The 18,823-nt window shown below is 45.5% G+C and overlaps 1 protein-coding gene across 1 annotated transcript; it reads right to left on the reverse strand.

Moving 5' to 3' along the window:
- Positions 1–174: 174 nt before the first annotated feature.
- On the reverse strand, positions 175–11,195 carry Rfc5 (replication factor C subunit 5). Its single transcript, XM_027949213.2, has 11 exons — positions 11,011–11,195; positions 9,327–9,391; positions 8,931–9,067; positions 7,585–7,664; positions 6,659–6,732; positions 5,464–5,623; positions 4,698–4,779; positions 3,986–4,115; positions 3,357–3,434; positions 2,075–2,129; positions 175–1,084 (listed from the first exon to the last, which is right to left on the reverse strand). Exons 1-11 carry the CDS (start codon positions 11,073–11,075, stop codon positions 988–990), a joined length of 1,023 nt encoding a protein of 340 aa, XP_027805014.1. The 5' UTR covers positions 11,076–11,195; the 3' UTR covers positions 175–987.
- Positions 11,196–18,823: the final 7,628 nt, after the last annotated feature.

The raw sequence follows: 18,823 nt of genomic DNA on the forward strand, positions 1-18,823 counted from the left end.
CAGCCCTGCTGCTGCCCATAGCATCACTGGAGTAGTGCAGGGCATGTTGCTAGTCCAGCCCAAGGTCAAAATTAGAAATCTGGTTTCTACTGAACACATTGCACTTGTACCACTGTAAAGCTAAAAAACTGAAATTGAGCCACTGTTAAACGGAGGCATAAGAATTTGACAACATTGTAAGGAACAGCCTAAAAGAAAGTTTATTCAGTACAATTACAGATAAGTCATCATTTCTAACGCTGGCTAAGAAGCAGCATCACTTGTGAGCACCAAGCTAGCTGCTTTAGCCTTATTTTAAAGCAAAACTGTAAAAGAGATTACTGTATCTTTGGGATCAGTCCTTTGAGCAGGTCCAGGTTTTGGGTTGGGCTTCATCTGACAGGCCCTCCCAGTATAAAGCTAGTGTAAGCAATGGCCTAAGATGGCACGATTCAGAGGCTAGCTCTGTATTTAAAATTTCAATTTTTTTCCTATTGTCCACACCACTGAAACCTGCTACAAGTTCTACTGCAAGAGGGGAAACAAAAAGATTAGTTTTTAAAGTGTTCACTGTTTTATAAAAATAGAACAGTTTGGGCCAGAAATTCACTAGAACTTGTTTATAAAGTTTATAATGCCAAATATTAGGTTGATAAACTTTGTAGGTGATTACCTTGAGTTGAAAGACATTTGGACCACAGTAGATTAGAAAACCTCATGTTACAGACCAAAGGGTAGGCCAATTTCCTGTTATCCAAGCAACTAAAGGGTAAAAATACCAAAAAAGTAAAAAGCAGTGTGATAAGATAGGTATATGTTAAAATTGTTTTCTATATTGGTGTTTCAAACAACCAAGACAGTACTTTGTAAATATCTGCCCGTCCATCCTGGACCAGAGTTTTCCAAGACCTGGGCTGACTGGCTTCATTCTACGGCCACACCTATAACTGAGTCCTCTGTTCTCCAGTCAGGGATGGGCCCTGAGAGGTGGAGATCGGCTTGGAGCACCTAGGCCTCTGCCACAATCAGGTCTCGGGTAACCTGAAAAGCAGCAATGAGGGAGCTCAGCTGAATCTTCTCACTGGTGCCAACAGAAAGCCTGTACCTAAAATAAAACAAACACAAGAATAAAGAACGTCACAGAGAGTTGCCTGTGGGTAAGAGAACTGGAGAGCAAAGGAGGGGCATGGGAGCTGATCCAAAATGATCCTTGACAGCAAACTCCTTGACACTCCCTCCTTACTCTAATACTGGTTTAGAAATCTGAAACTTGAAGACAAATTTTAAATCTACCAACAGCAGTGTTCTGGACTTAGTTTGTTCTAACTCTCTAGTGGGGCATAATTCATGTGATTAAGGGTTATTTCTTCTACCAGCTGCACTAAGAGGAATTAAAATGGAGATTTCCTTCCTTGTAACTGACATTTCACTGTGAAGTTGGGCTGATACTTATGGGAGTCTGTGGTCTAGTAAGTAGAGCAGGACACAGGCGGTTCATCTTGCCACCTTTTAAGTGCCCAGCCATCAAAAGCAAAATCATACAGCATAGTGATAAGAAGTGACCTAATTTGTACACATGAAAGCTTAGTGACAGCAAATTAGAGTTGGCCTATACTGACGTCTAGTTTGAACCCAATGCTCTGTCTACTTAAATGATAGCTGCCAGCTTCACTGGGGACTAATAACAGTGTTTACTGAACCAGACAAAGTGGAAAATTGAGTTTGTGTTGACTTTCCCCCCTAATATGTTTCAGTATGCCAAAATGCCTGGAGAGCTGGTCGTCCCCAAATGACCTACAAGCCTGAACTGGAGCACGTCTCCCCCAAAATGAGAGCATCTTCAGAATGTGGGCGAAGCCTTTGAGGCCAAAGGAAAGGCCCTCATCTCAAATATGTAACTGATCTGCTTGGCCTTGTGCTGACTTAAATAAGCATCTCCATCCTCTGCCACATCCCATTTACTGTCATCCCAAACTAGATTATATCACAAATGAGGTAATCAAGAATGCTAAGACCACACAAGTGGAAAGAAAAACCTCACAACAGGGGTGCGCTGGGGGCAGAAAAGAATTAAAACTGGGAAATTCATACTCACTCGATGTCTGCCATTTTGGTCAATAAATGTATTCGAACTGATGATGGAAAGTCCACTGAGGGAAAAAAAAAATCAAATGAGCATGGGCTCCCCCTACTACCACCACCCCAAAAGGAAAAAACCCAGAGGAAAAGTATGTGTTTAAACTCATACTTTTAACACTGAACTTCTCCCGACAAGTATGAGTTTAAACATCAAATAGTAAGAGTGGACTTCTGAGGCCTCAGACTGATCACAAGTTCCCAGATGTCTACGAAAGTAAAAATGGTGGAGTTTCATACTTTTCATTCACTATTTTGTAATTCTTAATAGTGTAGTTTAAAAAAGTGTGTGTGTGTGAGTATGTATATGAGATCCCACAGTGACAAGATGAACACAGAAGGGACAGCAACACTGCTTTTTTTGGGTGGCTCTACAAGGTAACTGGAGAGCCGAGTTCTCAGTTTCAGGAACACCCACGGCAGCTGGCTGTACACAGGCCAGCCCAGTCCCCGACCCAGGTGGCCTCCCATCTGCGGAGACTGAGGAGGGAAGAGCTCTAAACCACTGAACAGGGGATCACACAGGAGCCTGAAAAAATGCCGCACCCAGCTCCTCCCCAGAGCTGACTCAATGCCTGGCATGATCCCTAGGTGCTGCCCAGGCTGAGAATCCACTCTACAGAGGTTCCAGCAAGCATGGGGCTAGAGATGGGTCCTTAAGATTGCTTTGGCTGACATTAAGACAGACTCCCCTCCCCCTCTCCTCAGGGTAAGTATTCTTGTAGAAATGTGAATTAAAACATTCTACTTACTGCTGTAAAACACAAACCCCTGGAAGAAGTAAAGTTAGTCTTCAGGAGTTTTTTCCTATTCACCCAGCAATTCCAGAGATTACAAGGTTTTTGAAACAAAATTTTAAACAGCAAGACAAAACTAATAAAAATTGAGGGTCAGGTTTATAATACTTCCTCCTTGTTTCTTTGTTTCAAGAATAAAGCCTGGTGCAGGGCACAGTGGCGCACACCTGTCATCCCAGTGACTCAGGAGGCTGAAGCAGGAGGATCTCAAGTTCAAAGCCAGCCTCAGCACTTTGGTGAAGCCCTAAGCAACTCAGGGAGACCCTATCTCTAAATAAAATACAAAAAGGGCTAGTGATATGGCTTAGTGGTTAAGCACCCCCAAGTTCAATCCCTGGTACAAAAAAAAAAGAAGGATAGAGCCTGGTGAGCTCCCTCTGTAACCACCAGAAACCCAAGGGAGTGACTGCCACAGCTTTTTAGCCAGGGAACAAAGCAGGTTACCTCTGTGAACAAATAAGTGAATCTCGGTCAGGATGTCATGCAACGCCAAACCCTTCAGAGTTTTCAACTCCATGATATCTGGGGAGGTGCAGTCAAGGCAGAGAACAAGTTCCAGAACACACTGCAGAGGATTTTGAATCCCAACCCTGATGGCTTTAATCTCAACATGGCTGCTTCTCTTCCAATTCCTAGCCACGTGTTAGGCTCCAATTCTTTCTCCTACATTTTACCTTCAATAAGTGCTCTCTACAAGGCCCAGTTGTTTTTCCTTCCAGTAGAGAACAGAACAAAATGCATTCATATCACTATCCTGAGGTTTTAGATTTACAGCAAAACAAGCACCAACACTGACTGCTTTAAAACCCTTGCATCTTCTTCCCCAGGACTATTTCCCTCCTGTCTGTGAGCCACACTGCTTCAAGCCTGACCCAGGCCAGAGCTGTTCGGGAATCTGTGGGATGTTAAAGACAAGCACCCGCTGTGCCTACAGACGCCTGCTCCCACAACAGGCTGGCCAGTCACATGCAGCCAGACGTCCTCTGCTAGCAAGGTGCAGATGCTAGCTGCAGCCTGAGCTATGGGGGCTCCTCGCAGGCCCTAACCATGGTGGAGCACACGAGAAAGGGTACTTCTGTAGGCTGTGGTGAAGTCCTGATTCAACATCCAGTCCAGAATATTGGCGATATCTGACTTGAGCGGGTGCCCTGTGCAGGTGTAGACAGTCTCCTCTGTCACCTTCCCGAAGGCCATATTGGTGCTCTGCAGACAGAGGGGGAGATCTTTGAGGCTGTCAGCAGCTGCTAACCTGCAGGTGGCCAAGAAGAACTTACTGCAGCAGCAATATGACCAGGGCCCAGGACAACTTGGGCCCTGCCATTTCCCACAGTGGTCAGAGCTAGCCTCATTCCAGGAGCTGGCCACTTGTTGCTATTAGAGCTGTAGAACCCCTTCCTGCCCCTGCCTTGTTTGTGACAAATACTTCTTTTGTTTGCTTGTTTTTGCAGTACTGGGGATTGAACCCAGGGTGCTCTACCGCTGAGCTACACCCCCAGCCTTTATTTTTTTGAGATAGGGTCTCACTAAGTTTCCTAGGCTGCCCTCCAACTTGCGATCCTCCAGCCTCAGCCGCCCCAGTTGCTGGGATTACAGGCATGTGCCACTGTATCTGGCTTGACTGATTCTTTCAATTAGCCAAATACAAACAGTAAGGAGGTCTAGGACATTGTGAGACCTGTCTTACCATTTCTAGATTTCTGAAGCTACAGATTGATTGTCCTGTTGCCTTTCCCAAAAAGTTATTTTGAAGCAATGACTTGAGATTTACTTTGAGGAAAACCATACCTGCAAAATATTCAGAGCCCTTCGCATATCTCCGCTGGAGAGAGTCACAAGTGCTTTCATCCCATCTTCACTTATATCGACTCTGAAAGTCAACAGGCAGGGGATTTATGCGTCCCTGGACAGCACAAGCATTCACCCAAGGGAACAAGATGGCCTCACATTATCAGGGCCCCCAAAGAAAGAAAGAAAAAAAAAAAAGAGTCAACAGTACTCTCCTGATCAAAACCAAGAAATCACTCTGGTTCCTAGGCACAGGGACTTCATATTAGTTTCAGCCTACCCCAGATCTGGAAAGACAAGTCCAAGCCATCTTACAGTGAGCACCCCGAGAAGAAAGAGCCCTTGTGGGACCATGGGGACAGAGCCCAAACACATCCTTCAGAATAAGCAGCTGCTTGGGTTGGCTCCTGGCTTGACGTCTGATCATTCAGAACAGAATGCCTCAGAACTTTGCCTTCTAGTCAGGAGAGGCTGGCAGCACCTGCAGAAGGGACTCGGCAGCATGCAGTTTACAGCGACAGAGGAGGAGGAAATTGGGACAGCTTCCAGGGGAGGAGGATGGAATCAAGAAGAGTCAAATGAGTTTTATGAGGAAGAATGTCCAAGAGATATCAGAGAAAACGACAGCAGCTGGTGGCCCCGATGCTTCCTCCGAGCCAGGAGTTCTGCTAAGTCATTTACAACGTCACCAGCCAGCGAGCCAGGGTCCCACCTGTGCTCCACTCAATCCCACGATCTCGACTTTCCTGCTTTACAATGTACTCACTTCTCTTCTTCTACAACATGTTCCAGGCGGGGAACCATGAGTTCAGGTGTCAGGGGACCAAACCGGAACCTCGTACACCGAGACTGCAAGGCGGGGATGATCTTGGACAAATAGTTACAGATGAGGCAAAATCTGGTATTTTCAGTGAATTTCTCAATCACTAGTGAAGAAAAATAAAACCACCTTAGGTCAAAGGCCATTCCAATTCTTCAAAGGACCTAAAACCCTGGCCTTTTCTTGGGTCCCAGGAGGGCACGGGAATAGTCAACACTACATGCAAGTGGGGGAGTTACCTGCAAGGAAACAGGGGGTGTGTGGTGTTTGGGACCAGAGATCTTCTTTCAAAAGCTACTGAACGTGTCAGGGTTTATGATTTACCATGATTCCAGCACCTTGGCAACTTATCCCTTAAGATCTGAGCCCAGTACCTGAGAGCCTGCCCTCCACATGAAGTGGCATGGTGGGCTGGAGGGGGGACTGGCTTTTTGCACACTTCCCCGTAGACCTTATCTGCAGGCCTCAGAGCGCTCCGAGGGAGCAGCAACCTGAGCCTAGCGATGCTTAGACACCAGTATCGTTCTGCAGGGACCCTGTGTTCCCACATAGGGATCTGCTCAGACTGACAGTCACTCTGCGGAACACGATGCTGAAGAAAGGCTGCCAGAGCTTCCAGGACCGAAGACAGCAACTGCCTCCTCCTCCCCCAGAACTTGCTACAAAGAAATAACGCACTGGCTCCTGGAGACTGACAGCAGCATTCTCCCGCTCCTGCCCAGCTCGGCAAGCAGCCAGGCAGCTTTCTGCGCACACTCTAGACATCCTTCTCCTGGCTGATTTGCATCTAACGGTGTGGAGGGCAGAAGGGCCATAGTTTAGAAATTTGATTTGAACCATCAAGTGATTCAAATTCCCAACCTAAAATTGAATCCAGCCACAAAGGAGGACAAAGCACCAGTGACTTGGTCATACTTAAGTCCTAACTGGGCTTATGTCCTTAAGCTGCTGCAATGGGACACCCTGGCTACAGGGTATTTTGTCCGGATCATGGGGTTCATGGAGAAAGATACCCAAAGGAGCCTCTGGACCAGAAGATGAACAAGATGGAAAATAAGCCATACAGGCATCTCGCGTCCAGAACTCCTAACTCTCCTCTCAGGGCGCTCATGGGCGGACACATGCTAGCAGCTCTTCTTACCTCTTCTCAAGGCATTCTGGGCATCCTGCGTCATGGCATCAGCTTCATCCAAGATCACTAGCTTAAACCCTTTCCTACAAAGACAAACGGCACGTCTACAGGACTCTCCAGTCTCTTCAACACCCAGGCCCAAACCTGCATTTTCACATTTGTGTCTCAGGCCTGCTCTTGAAATCCAGCTCTCCCAGAACCCTGACCAAAGCTGCGCCGTGTGGTCACACAGACAGGAAACGCCCCTAGATCCTTCAACCCGTACTGGGGACCGAGGTCTAACCCGTACTTGCCTGTGCTTCTGTGCCTGCGCCTTCCTTGCACACCCCCCCTCCATTTGTTCTGTCCATCCTGGGGCTGGAGATGGAACCCAGGGCCTCGCACCTGCTACGCCTGAGCTCTGCAGAGCCCCGCCTGGCCCGCCATCTGCGTCTTCCATCTCCTTGAGGTACGCCCCAGCCTCTTCACCTTTTTCTTCTTTTTCAAACCACTATCCTGGTTCATTTTAATCTCAATTTATTTTTGCTAAAATTCAAACCCGCTCATCTAGACTTAGGATGCAATCAGTCCTCAGATAACTATCAAAATAAAGTCCATGCTTCCCAGAGTCAAACTGCTAATGCAAGTTTAGAGAATATTTCATAGTAACACAAGCTTCATGACATTTCTTACCACACCCCCTGAACTTTCTCTCTCTTTTTTTAAGCCTGCTTTGACAAAGTCATTTTTGCCTTTTTAAGCTGAAAGATTAAAAAATAATAATAATAAAATTAAGCCGTATCATCTCAGTGATGGAGTGCTTGCCTAGCATGGGTGAGGCACTGGGTTGGATTCTCAGCACCACATATAAATAAATAAAGTAAAGATCCATTGGCAATTTTAAAAATATTTTTTTTTTAATTTCTAGGGAGAGAAATTACACAAATGAGTCTTACTTAAATATTGTCCTTGTGCTGGCAAAGCTCAGGATTGGCCCCCGAACAATATCTATTCCTCGGTCATCGGAAGCATTCAGCTAAATGTGGAGGAGAGAAGCCACAGTGAAAAACACATTGTTTACTATATGAATTCTTGGTTTTAATACATCTTTTCATCAATCCAGTTCAGCAAACTAGTTCTCCAGGCTAATGATGGCTAAGAGAGAATCTTTTTTTTTTTTTTTTTTAAAAGATGACAGTTATACTAAAAATTTAATCATCACATTATATTCTGAAAGGCAATTTTTCTCTCACCCTTTGAGGACGATCTTTCTACCCAAATTTGGGAAGTAAAAAATTGTCCTGGTTACCCTGAACAGCACCTGTGAAGTCCTTAGTTATGTGTAGAGTAAGAACAATCCTATTTACCTCCAAGACCACGGAGCTGATCTTTGTATAACTGCATCTGTATCTCTGTATAACTGTCTAGCGCAAGCTAGGAAAGAGGATGTCTGGAATGAACAGAACAATGCTAATTTTATCTGTCATAACCCAGAACTCAGGGTCACCACATTGTAAATGTACTGAGGTAGGACCAGTGGCAGCAGTGAGGTTCTGAGACCCATGTCTAAAGAGTAAGTCAAAAGTTTTCCTTGCAAAAGAAAATCTTTAGATTTCTGTGATCTACATGCATCAGTCAAAGTCCCCACAATATTCAGATGGCATTTGAGTATGCCACAATTAATGAGAATTAAACGAAGAGATGTCTTAAAATGTGTTGGTGGGGTATGGGCTTCCCAGGGCTCTGTAGTACCTGTTATCACCCCCAAGCCTGAAGGTGTTGGAGGAGGCAGGGGCTGGAAGTCCCTGGAGAAGGCTGTGAGGCTGCCTTTACCATGGGATGGGACTGCAAGTGGGGGCTGCTGCCTGCTGTTAACCCTGGGGATAGGTCCAGCCATCATTTTCTTGTCCTCTGACACTGGCCATTTCAGCCAAAGCCAACCAGGAGCCAAAGAGCAAGGGAGCTTATAGTTAGTACAGCTCAATCTTCAGAGCATGAACAGGGCAGTGGAATGGGGAGAACAGTTAAGAAGGGCCACGCAGCAGATAGGAAGTGATAGTGCCATCAAGGAAAATTTGGTAAAAGCTGGCAACAAGAAAGAAAAACACCTAGGCAACTGCCCTGGAGTTGACCAATGCCAATGCAGACCACTACTGCAAAAGGTAAAGTGAAACACCTTATTCCAGACCCAAATCTCTCCCAACTGCCAGTGGGCAGCTTACTTTCAAAGTAAAATTAGCAGAACTAAAGTTAAGAGGCTAGAGTCCTTAGACATTTGTAGAGTAAGAATAATCCTATTTACCTCCAGGACCATGGAGCCAAATTCTTTGTCTTTGTATAGCTGTTTAGCACAGGCTAGGATGGTGGATGTCTTTCCTGTCCCTGGAGGGCCGTAGAGAAGCAGGTGTGGCAGTCGGTCTTCACTGATGAATTTCTGAACTGAGGATCAGAAAGAAAGAGAGATGCCATCAGTCTTTGGAAGCTGCTTCATTCACTGTGGTTCTCTGACTTGGGCTGAATGCACTTCAACCTAATGCAATGTCCCAATCAAAGGCAGATGCAGGTAAGAAAAACTGTAAAGCCACACCTTAGAAAGCTCAAACAGTTTCTTTAAAGTGATTACTCAGCAGAGACAGTATCACCAAGAAATTTACATAGGTTCTACAAGTGGGACAGCAATTGACACATGGATACTTACTGGTACTTAGAATGTCCTGATGAGAAATGAGATCATTCAGTGTCTGTGGCCGGTATTTTTCAACCCTGAAATGTAATTTAGCACATTACAACATATATAAATACAAGAATATTATATTATGTGCAAAAGAAGTCTTTCATATCCCAATTCAAAGAGGAAAGAAACAAATCCTTTAAGTTTGAATACAGACCACAGTTTTTCAACCAGAGGCAGTTTTATCTGCTGGAGAACATTTGGTGACATCTGCAGACACTTTTAATTATTATAGCTGGTGGAGGGGGCTAATGGAATCTCATGGGTAGGTGCTAGGGACACTGCTAAACATCCTACCATGCACAGTACAGCTATGCTGTCCAAACCCTCCTGGCATCCCTGAATCTGGCCCCAAATGTCAATAGTGCTGAGGTTGAAAACAGCTCTAATCTCATCTTTTCAGCCATATGCCTATAATCTCCCCCTGGATGGACACCTTCCACTTCGAAATGAATTTGAAATATATTCAAAATGAATCTGAATATATCTATTCATCAACAGATGAATAGATAAATAAAATGTGGTCTATGCATGCCATGAAATATGATTTGGTCATAAAAAGGAATGAAGGATGGGGCTGGGGTTGTGGCTCAGCTGGAGAGTGTTCACCTACCATGTGCGAGGCCCTGGGTTTGATCCTCAGCACCACATAAAAATTAGTAAATAAATAAAATAAAGGTATTGTGTTCAACTACATCTAAAAAATAAATATAAAAAAAAAGGGAATAAAGGACGAACTCTAAAAACATTATGCTAAGTGAAAGAAGCCAGACACAAAAGGTCACATATTGTATAGTTCTACTTATATGAAATGTCCCAAACAGGCCAATCCATAGAGACAGGAAGTAGATTAGTGATTGCCTGTGGTGGGAGAGGAGGGGATAATGAGAAGTGAGTGCCAACAAGTATAGGGTTTCCATGTGGGGTAATGAAAATATTTGGAAGGAGATAGTGGGACGACTATATTCTGGACATACTTAATGCCACTAAACTATATATTAAAATGGTCACAACTATGTATTTTATGTTATGTGGCTTACAGTATAACAAAGTTAACTGGTTATTACACAAGAAGAGCCTGGAGTTTTTCTAAATCAAGCCAAATCCCATCAATGTCTTTAAAGCATCACTAAGATGTAGTCGTTGCAATGGGAGGATGAAGAATGCAAGTTCGGAGTCCAGACAATCTGGATGCAAACCCAAGCCCGTCTTCTAACTTTTCTAAAATGCACTTTCTTCACAAGTAAAATTTGAATGCAAACAGCATCTACCTTATGGGGCCTTTCTAAAAGATCAAACGTGCAAGAGGGTGACGTCGTTCGGTAAAGCGAATAACAGAGTCGGTGGCACTGAAGGTTCCGGCAGGAGGGAAGAGGGCATTTCAGTGGCAGGATGGGAGCCCTCGGGCTGTTCCCAGGAGCGAAAGCCACTTTCCGTTTGCGGGGACAGGATGGGGGCCACGGGGGAGCCCGGCAAGAGTTCGAAATAGAACGGTGGGAACCGGGGCCAGGCAAGGGCGGTGGAGGGCCCAGGTCGGCAGGGTCAGAACGGGGTGCAACCATCCCACTCCGAAGTCCCTAAACTGCCATCAGCCCTAACCAGCACCCCGCGGCCGACCGCTTCCCTCCGCGGCGGCCGGGCCGCCTCCTACCAGGGCAGGTTCCTGATCTTGACTGTCGCGGGCTGCTGCTGCTGCTTGGGCGCTGGGGCCTCCATGGCCGGGAGGCTCAGGTGACCGGGGCCGCCGCCGCCGCCGTCGTCCCTCAACCCCTTCAAGCCTCTTGCCGCCACTGGACCCCCCTCTCGGACCCTGTCGCTCAGAGTTCGCGCGCCACCCAATTCTCGCGAGATTTGGCTTCCCGCTTCCGACTTCCTCCCGCGGCCCCGCCCCCTCTCCGTTGCTAAGGCGCCGGTTGCTAGGCTACCGGAGGTGCGGGCCGCCATCCTCCCTCCCTCCCTCCCTCCCTACAGCCAGCCTCGCGCGCTCGGACACCGAGGGGGTTCCAGAGTGACGGAGCCCGAGAGGCAAGACCACCCCCTGCAGCCGCCAGATGTCATTACAAATTAAGGTCTCGTGGCTGAGGCCAGCTGTCCCCAGGGTTCAGACACCTACGTGCAAAGGAGCAGAAAGCGGCCAGAGCTGAAGCAAAAAAAAAAAAATGAAGGCGCGGTTCTTGAATAGAAATGCCCACAGGAGAAAAGGCTCGCAGTACCTTTCGGTCCCAAGGACGAGAGATAAATATTAGGACGTGAAAACCCCAAACAGAACTCCCACCCACCTATTTCCCGAATCCTTGTCCCTTGCCCAGCAAAATTTAGAGGACCAACCTCCAGGAAGCGATTCCAGAGTGTAAACAAGCAAACAAAAATAATAATAAAAATAAACTTCGGGTTGCTTAATACGTGCAAATTGGAAAGGGATAATTAACAAACAGAACGGCGTCCTGTTGATTTGAAATCCTTAGGAGAATTGGGACCCAAAGTGTAGTGTTTTTCCTGAGGTAAGGGGATGCTGGGCCATTTTTCTCTTTGGCTGATCTGTATTTTCCAATAATGAGTGTGTATAATGTCCATAATAAAGTTTTTTTAACCTAATGAAAAAGATAAAAATACTAGAGGAGACCAGCAGTTGGATTCAGAGGGAGCTGTATTCCTTGTATCCAATTATATCATTGTCACCTGATTTAGGAACAGAGTAGGACACAGGGCAGATATACCAGTGTAGCTATGACTGCACCCTTGGCTCCTGCCTGGGGATCCAGGAAAGTGGGGTCAGAAAGCATTTGGGACAACAGCGCCTCTGCTTTCTCCTTCCTCCAAGACCAACTTGAATGCTGGTTGCTCAGGTCACTAGTGTACTTAGCCTTAGGCAGATTGCTTCTCTCCTCCTCCAGTAACATCTACTCAAAGATGACTGTGAGAACTAAACACAATAAAACATGAAAAATACCCGGCCCCTTACCTCTGCACTCTCCCCTTCCCTCTAACATTCTCCACCTATGTGGTTCTTCTTTCATATTGATGATGAGGTTATGATGCTGGGGCTTCATTCAACCACGATGATAAGGAATTACTAAGGACTCTTTGCATTAGGAGCTTGATGACATCACCCCCTTGAGCCGAAAAATTCAAACAAGATTGGAATAAGTTCTCATAAAATGCTTTGTGCATCCGCTGTTCAGTTTTGTATATAGACAGCTTGACTGACTGCAGCCATCTTGAGTCATAATTGCCAGGATTGCCCCTGAGTGAGCCTGGCTAGTTTTTCCTGCTGGGTTTCACAGCATCTCATAAATAGGTAAAACCACTAGAATCATAGGTAGGAATTCACAATCAGACCCTGGCTCCAGGGATCCACCTGAGTCTTTAATACTATCTTAAGATAAACCGGTACATTCAAGCCAGGGTGAAGTCACTTTTGTTCTAACCCATATACCTCTCCTTCCAACTCAAATTGCAGGGATCTAACTGGTCTTGCCACTGAGCAAGTATGGGTGTGGTGGACACCTTGTGATACTTCTCAGTCTTTGAACTTCCCAGGACTTCACATTCTAAGAAAAACAATGGGTGCTGTCTGAAAACAAAATTTCAATAAATTGAGTTTAATGATCTACTTAGCTTTTATTAGCAATTCATGAACCAAACAGCATCCCATCTATAAAACAGAAGGGTGCTACTATAAGCTGAGTCGAAGGAGTGAGTTTTAAACAGGAAAAAATGAAGAAAACAGAAACAAGGGACAAGAAAGATGCGAATTTTTAATTTTGCAGGTACTTTCCTTAGAGGGTATCATGGTTTGGATGTGACCTGAGTGTGTTCCTAAGAGGTCACATGTCTGAAAACTGGTGCACACTGTGGTGGTGTTGGGAAGGGCTGGGACAATTAAGTAGTGGGGCTTAGTTCAAAGTAACTAACTAGGTCACCTGGTTACAACCCTGAGAAGGGATTGATACTAGTCTTGTAGAGTGCATTAGCTCTTCCTGCAAGAATGAGTTATTCTAAAACAGCAAGCGGGACTCTTGAATCTTCCTCTGGCTTCCTTTTCCACCATGATGTTATCTGCCATTTGACCCTCACCAATGGGGATACCTAGTCTTGGACTTTCAGCCTCCAAAACTGTGAGTGGAATAAATCTCTTTTCTTTGTACATTATCTAGGCATTTTATTATAGCCACAGCACATGGACAGATATGAAGGATTAAAGCCAAAGGGGCTGGGCCAAGGGGCACATACCTATGATCCAGCTACTCAGGTGGGAGGCTGAGGCAGGAGGATTGCACATTCGAGGTCAGACTATAACTTTGCAAGACTCTGTCTCAAAATAAAAAAAGAAAAGGGCTGGGGATATTGCCCAGTAGTAGAAAGAAAGAAAAGGAAAAGGGACATTCTTAGCATGCCGATTTTGGACCTTTTGAATTGGTTGCTCCTGGTTGTTTTCTACTTGTTTGTTTTTGGAAAACTGGACCACTTTAAAGTTCATTTTGATCACATGTCACCTAACAAGCACAAGTAACTTCATTCTGGTTTGCTCTGGTCTGTTGGAGTCTAGTTCAAGAGTTTAGTCCAAAACAACTCTCCCCCAATGAATTTTATTTAACAGTACTCACATGCATATTCTGGAGAAGGAAAAAACACAAAAACAAAAAACTTGTCTTCTTAAATGTCATTTGTGTGAGTGGTTTTCTTATTTCTGTTTTGCTGTTGATTGGGCAGATTACTTAACATCTCCTTCGACCTCAGTATTGGCAGGTTAAGATGGGGAGGGGTGGGGACTGGATCAGGTCACTGACTCGATGCACTGGATGGGCTATTAAAAGCACCTGGGAAGCTTTAAAAATTTCACTACCAGAAGAAGGTCAGCCAGACCAATAAAATCTGGCCTCTGAGAGTGGGAACCCCACTTTGGTATTTTTTAAAGCATCCCCAGCTGGGTATGGTGGCCCATACCTGTAATCCCAGCTATTTGGGAGATTGAGGTAGGAGGATCACAAATTCAAGGCCAGCCTGGGCAATTTAGGGAGACCCTGGCTTAAAATAAAATTAAAAGGGCTAGGGATGTGGCTCATTGGTAGAAGGTTTGCCTAAAATGTGTGGGGTCCTGGGTTCAATCCCCAGTACTGCAAAACATAAGATGAAAGAAATAAAAAGCATTTGAGGTGATTCTTTTTTTTTTTTTTTTTTTGAAAGTGAGAGAGAGAGAATTTTTTTAATATTTATTTTTTAGTTTTCAGCGGACACATCTTTGTTTGTATGTAGTGCTGAGGATCGAACCCGGGCCGCACGCATGCCAGGCAAGCGTGCTACCGCTTGAGCCACATCCCCAGGCCCGCGTGATTCTTTCTTTTTTTTTTTTTCCAACCAAAACTGAAATACTGCCTTGGAAAAGCCAATGCCAGCAACCCAAGTCCTCTTGCTACCGATTGGCTTAAGAGGTGAGTATGTGACCCAGTTCTGCCCAGTTAGATTTCAGGAGGGGGAACACTTCTGGGAAGCTTTTCCTTACAACTTTGCTGATCCTTTCATGAGGCAATCTTTAGCTTTTCTCCCAGGACTAAAATTTTCTTATTTGGGGTGAGTTACAAACTTGCATAAATAGTCTAGAAACTAATAAATAAAGAAAGAGAGTTGGGTGAAAACTCTCTCCTATCTCCATGGGACAGAGTTCTTAGATATAAGATTTAAGCAGAAAATATAGGAATGAGATATTGATTGGCTTTCAGCCACTGAGAAGGCTGGAGGACTCCATGTAAAAGATGAACAAAGCTGGGCGCACCAGGGTGATGACCCTTGTCATCCCAATTGCTCAGGAGGCTGAGGCAGGAGGATCACAAATTTGATGCCAACCTCAGTGTTAGAGTCTGTAAACAAGTCTGGATGGCGCCTGGCATTTTGCCAGAGGGAGTGGTTTGTGAAGTAACGCCAGCGAGCCATTAAGTGTGGAGATTCCTTATTGGTTGACTGCTGTATCTAGTTTATGTTAATTAAGATAAGCTGTGTGGAATGTATATATACCCCTCCTGTCCTGCAGTAAACGGCTCCCACTCCTACTGTATCAATGTACACAAGTTGCTCCTCACACCCCCCCCCCCCCCCCCCCCCCGTTTATTTTGCTGCAGCCGGACTGCGGCACCTCAGCAACTTAAAGGGACCCTGTCTTAAAAAAATAAAAGGACTGAAGATGTCGCTCAATGACAGGGTCCTAGGATTCAATCCCCAGTACTGCCAAAAAAATAAAAGGAAAAAATAATAATAAAAAAGAAGGGGGTCAAAGACCAGACATGCAAATGAAACCAAGGTCAGAGTTACTCCTCTGAATCAAGTCAGTGAGGAAATCCTCACTGATTCCACCAACCAATGCATCTGACTGCCCCTGCTGCCCCTAGAAGCTGGATGCTTCTTTCTCTGCTTCCTCTGTCTGAAATAATTCCCCAGTTCTCCCCTGTGCTGAGCTCCTCCTAAAGTTAGCACCTCATTCAGAAGCCTGGAGGACATGCCTTTTTGGCCGAGTCTGGATCACATACTATTACCTAGCAGTCAGCTGTCCCATCACACGGGGAGGGTTCCACATCCGAATTCCACCAAACACAGATGAGAATGTTTTTTAAAAATTGCATCCATACCAAGCATGTAGAGTCTTACACTCCCCAAAATCCACGGCATAGCAACCCTTAACAGCATTGACAGGATATAGGTATTATAAGTCATCTGGAGATGATTTAAAGTACACGGAAGATGTGAGTAGGTTCCATGCAAATGCTACTCCCTTTTATAAAAGTGACTGAATTTTCAGTCCCTGAATTTTCATATCCCCGATACCCACCCCCGGTGAACACTGAGGGTCAACCGTATATATGGCTTGAATAGTGAGAGGTGACATCAGCCTCCCACCAAGACTTGTGACCAGGGACATCCCAGAATAGAAGAGGGGTTCAGATGCTAGACACTAAAAGTATCACAAGTGTCCAGTACACCAATACTGGGACAGCAGCCAGATGTTGCCAGAACTTTCACTTTTCCAAGGAAAACCAGATTTTGGATTTTACATGAAATTCCTGTGTGCTAAGCATAGACAACGGCATCTGAAAACAAGCACCCCCCCCAAAAAAAAAAAAAAATCTCCCGGCAGCACACTGCAAGGATCACTCACTGTGTGACCAACGGCCGGGTAAAGATGTAGTAAATCCTGTTACACTCACCTCTGCCTGAATTAGCTAGCCCTAGTGGAGGGCCCAAGGCAGGTTGAACTGGTATGTCCCTGTGAACCGTGACATTAATGTACACAGGCACCAACTTTTCTTCTGTAATCCCAACCAGATTTAGAAATGGTTTAATAAAATACTGAATCCTCAAGATAGCAGGATCAGAAAATCCCAACAGAATGACCAGCCCCCAGGCACTTGCTCCTCAGGTGGGATCAGGGAAGGGGGGGCTCTACATGTTTTGACTCTTAGCTTGGGTTTGGGCTTTGGACACAGAAAGTACAGCCTTAGTTTATTTTTAAGGCTTGTCCTTAAGAGAGAATGGTGTGTGAGGCTATCTTTGGTAGATGCTGGCAGAACAACCACAAAAAAATCAAACTGGGCCTTTCTCCTGACCGTGTTTATATTGCTAAATCATGTTTAAATGAAGAGTGAAGACTTGAAGGAGGGAAAAACCTCCAAGAGCAATTTGAAGTGTGTGTGTGTTATGGTTTAGCTTGGCAATGGCCCCCCAAAGACTTGTGTGTCAAGGCCGGGTCCCCTCAGAAGTGGGGCTTGGGGGAAGGGATTGGATCATGAGGGCCCTGGCCTGACCAGTGGATTGACCCACTCATAGCTCAATGGACTATGGGGGCCGGGAAGGGAGACAGTAGGTAGGTGAAGCATGGTTGGAGGAAGTGGGTCACCTGGGGCGTGACTTGGAAGGATGTTTCTTGTCCCTGACCCTTTTCTCTCTCTCTCTCTCTCTCTCTCTCTCTCTCTCTCTCTCTCTCTCTTTGCTTCCCTAGATGTCATAAGCTACTTAACTGTCTTCTGCCCTGATGTTTCTGTTTGGGAGTCAGCCCTCCAAGGTCCCAAACCTTGGAAACTGTAAGCCAATATGAATCTTTCCTCTTCTAAGTTGTTTTTCTCAGGTATTTTCAGTCACAGTGGTGAAAAGCTGACTATTGCTTGAAACCTTTTCTCATATGTGACCACGGAAAAAAATCCCAGACTGGCTAACTGGGACTTGAAATCCTTAGGTCCTCCTCCACCTGATGACTTTCTCTTTCCGAATCCCCCACATCAACCAGATCTTAATGACTTCATCCATCATCTCCCTAAACTCTTGTTGATTGAGTAACTAATGAATATTTAGTGATCGATTCTTGAGTCTGATTCTAAGTTTGAGATGGAAAGTGTGGACTCATATGATGTCCCTCCGTGATACTTGATTGCAAGAAAATTCACGTATTTTCATTCTTCTAAATTAAACCGATGGGTCTTAAGGTCCTCCACTGTTGCCCCCTTGAGCCAAGATGGTTTGGAAATTTGTCTGCTGTAGACTAAGGACTACTAAGGACTAAGGGTTCCTTCCTTCTCTGCACTACAATCCTTCAAGAGGCCTAGACTGTCATGGAAGAACAGGGTAGAATTGAGGGAGAAGGGCCTGGGTCCTCAGTGGTGCATGCAATCTATTGGGAGAGATGCTCTTTGTACAGTGCCATCATTTGGCTCTGGAATGTTCCCCAAGGGCCAGGTGTTAAAGGCTTGGTCTCCACCTTGGTGCTATTGGAAGATGGTGGAATGTTTAAAAGAGAGGACCTAGTGCCACAGTCTGGCTGGGCACAAATGCCGCAGTCTGGCTGGGCACACAATCACGAGCCACCACACAGCTTGTAGATTCAAACAGCAACTCTTTATTCCCGAACTCACACCAGCCGTCTACAATCACGTTCTGGGGAAATCCACGTTCTCTGCCCAAATCCACGTTCTCTGCCCAAATCCACCTCCACTGGGCATCTGTCTCCCAAAAAATACTGTCTGAATCCCGTGAGAACTCAAGGGGAACTCAGGCAGCAGGACACGCCCTATTCCCAGCAGGAATAATCTTAAACCTTAAACCTGGAACCTAAACCGGGAACGCCCTAATCCGCCTTGGTCCTTGAGCAAGGTCACCTACATTCAATGTCACTGCAACATGGGGTACGCTGGCAAGGAAATTGTCATACCTACTTGGCTAATGGCTCCCAGCATCTCCCCCCTTCTGATTAAACAACAAGCAATGTGGCTTAAGGACCGTGCCTGGTAGGTTGTCCAATTCAACATATGGTTCTTACCCGTCATCGGAAAACTGACCTTTAGGCGTCAGCCTCCTGTCTTAGGTTGATACCACTGCAATTGAATCATACCCGTCACTGACTACCGGTCCAGCATACAGCCATACTTGTGGATAGGTCTATGCACCAGTGGGGGGGTGAGGTTCTTTGCCTCACCTCTGTTGGC

The sequence above is a fragment of the Marmota flaviventris genome, chromosome 1 (genome assembly GCF_047511675.1).
Source record: "Marmota flaviventris isolate mMarFla1 chromosome 1, mMarFla1.hap1, whole genome shotgun sequence".
In the NCBI taxonomy this organism is placed as follows: domain Eukaryota; kingdom Metazoa; phylum Chordata; class Mammalia; order Rodentia; family Sciuridae; genus Marmota; species Marmota flaviventris.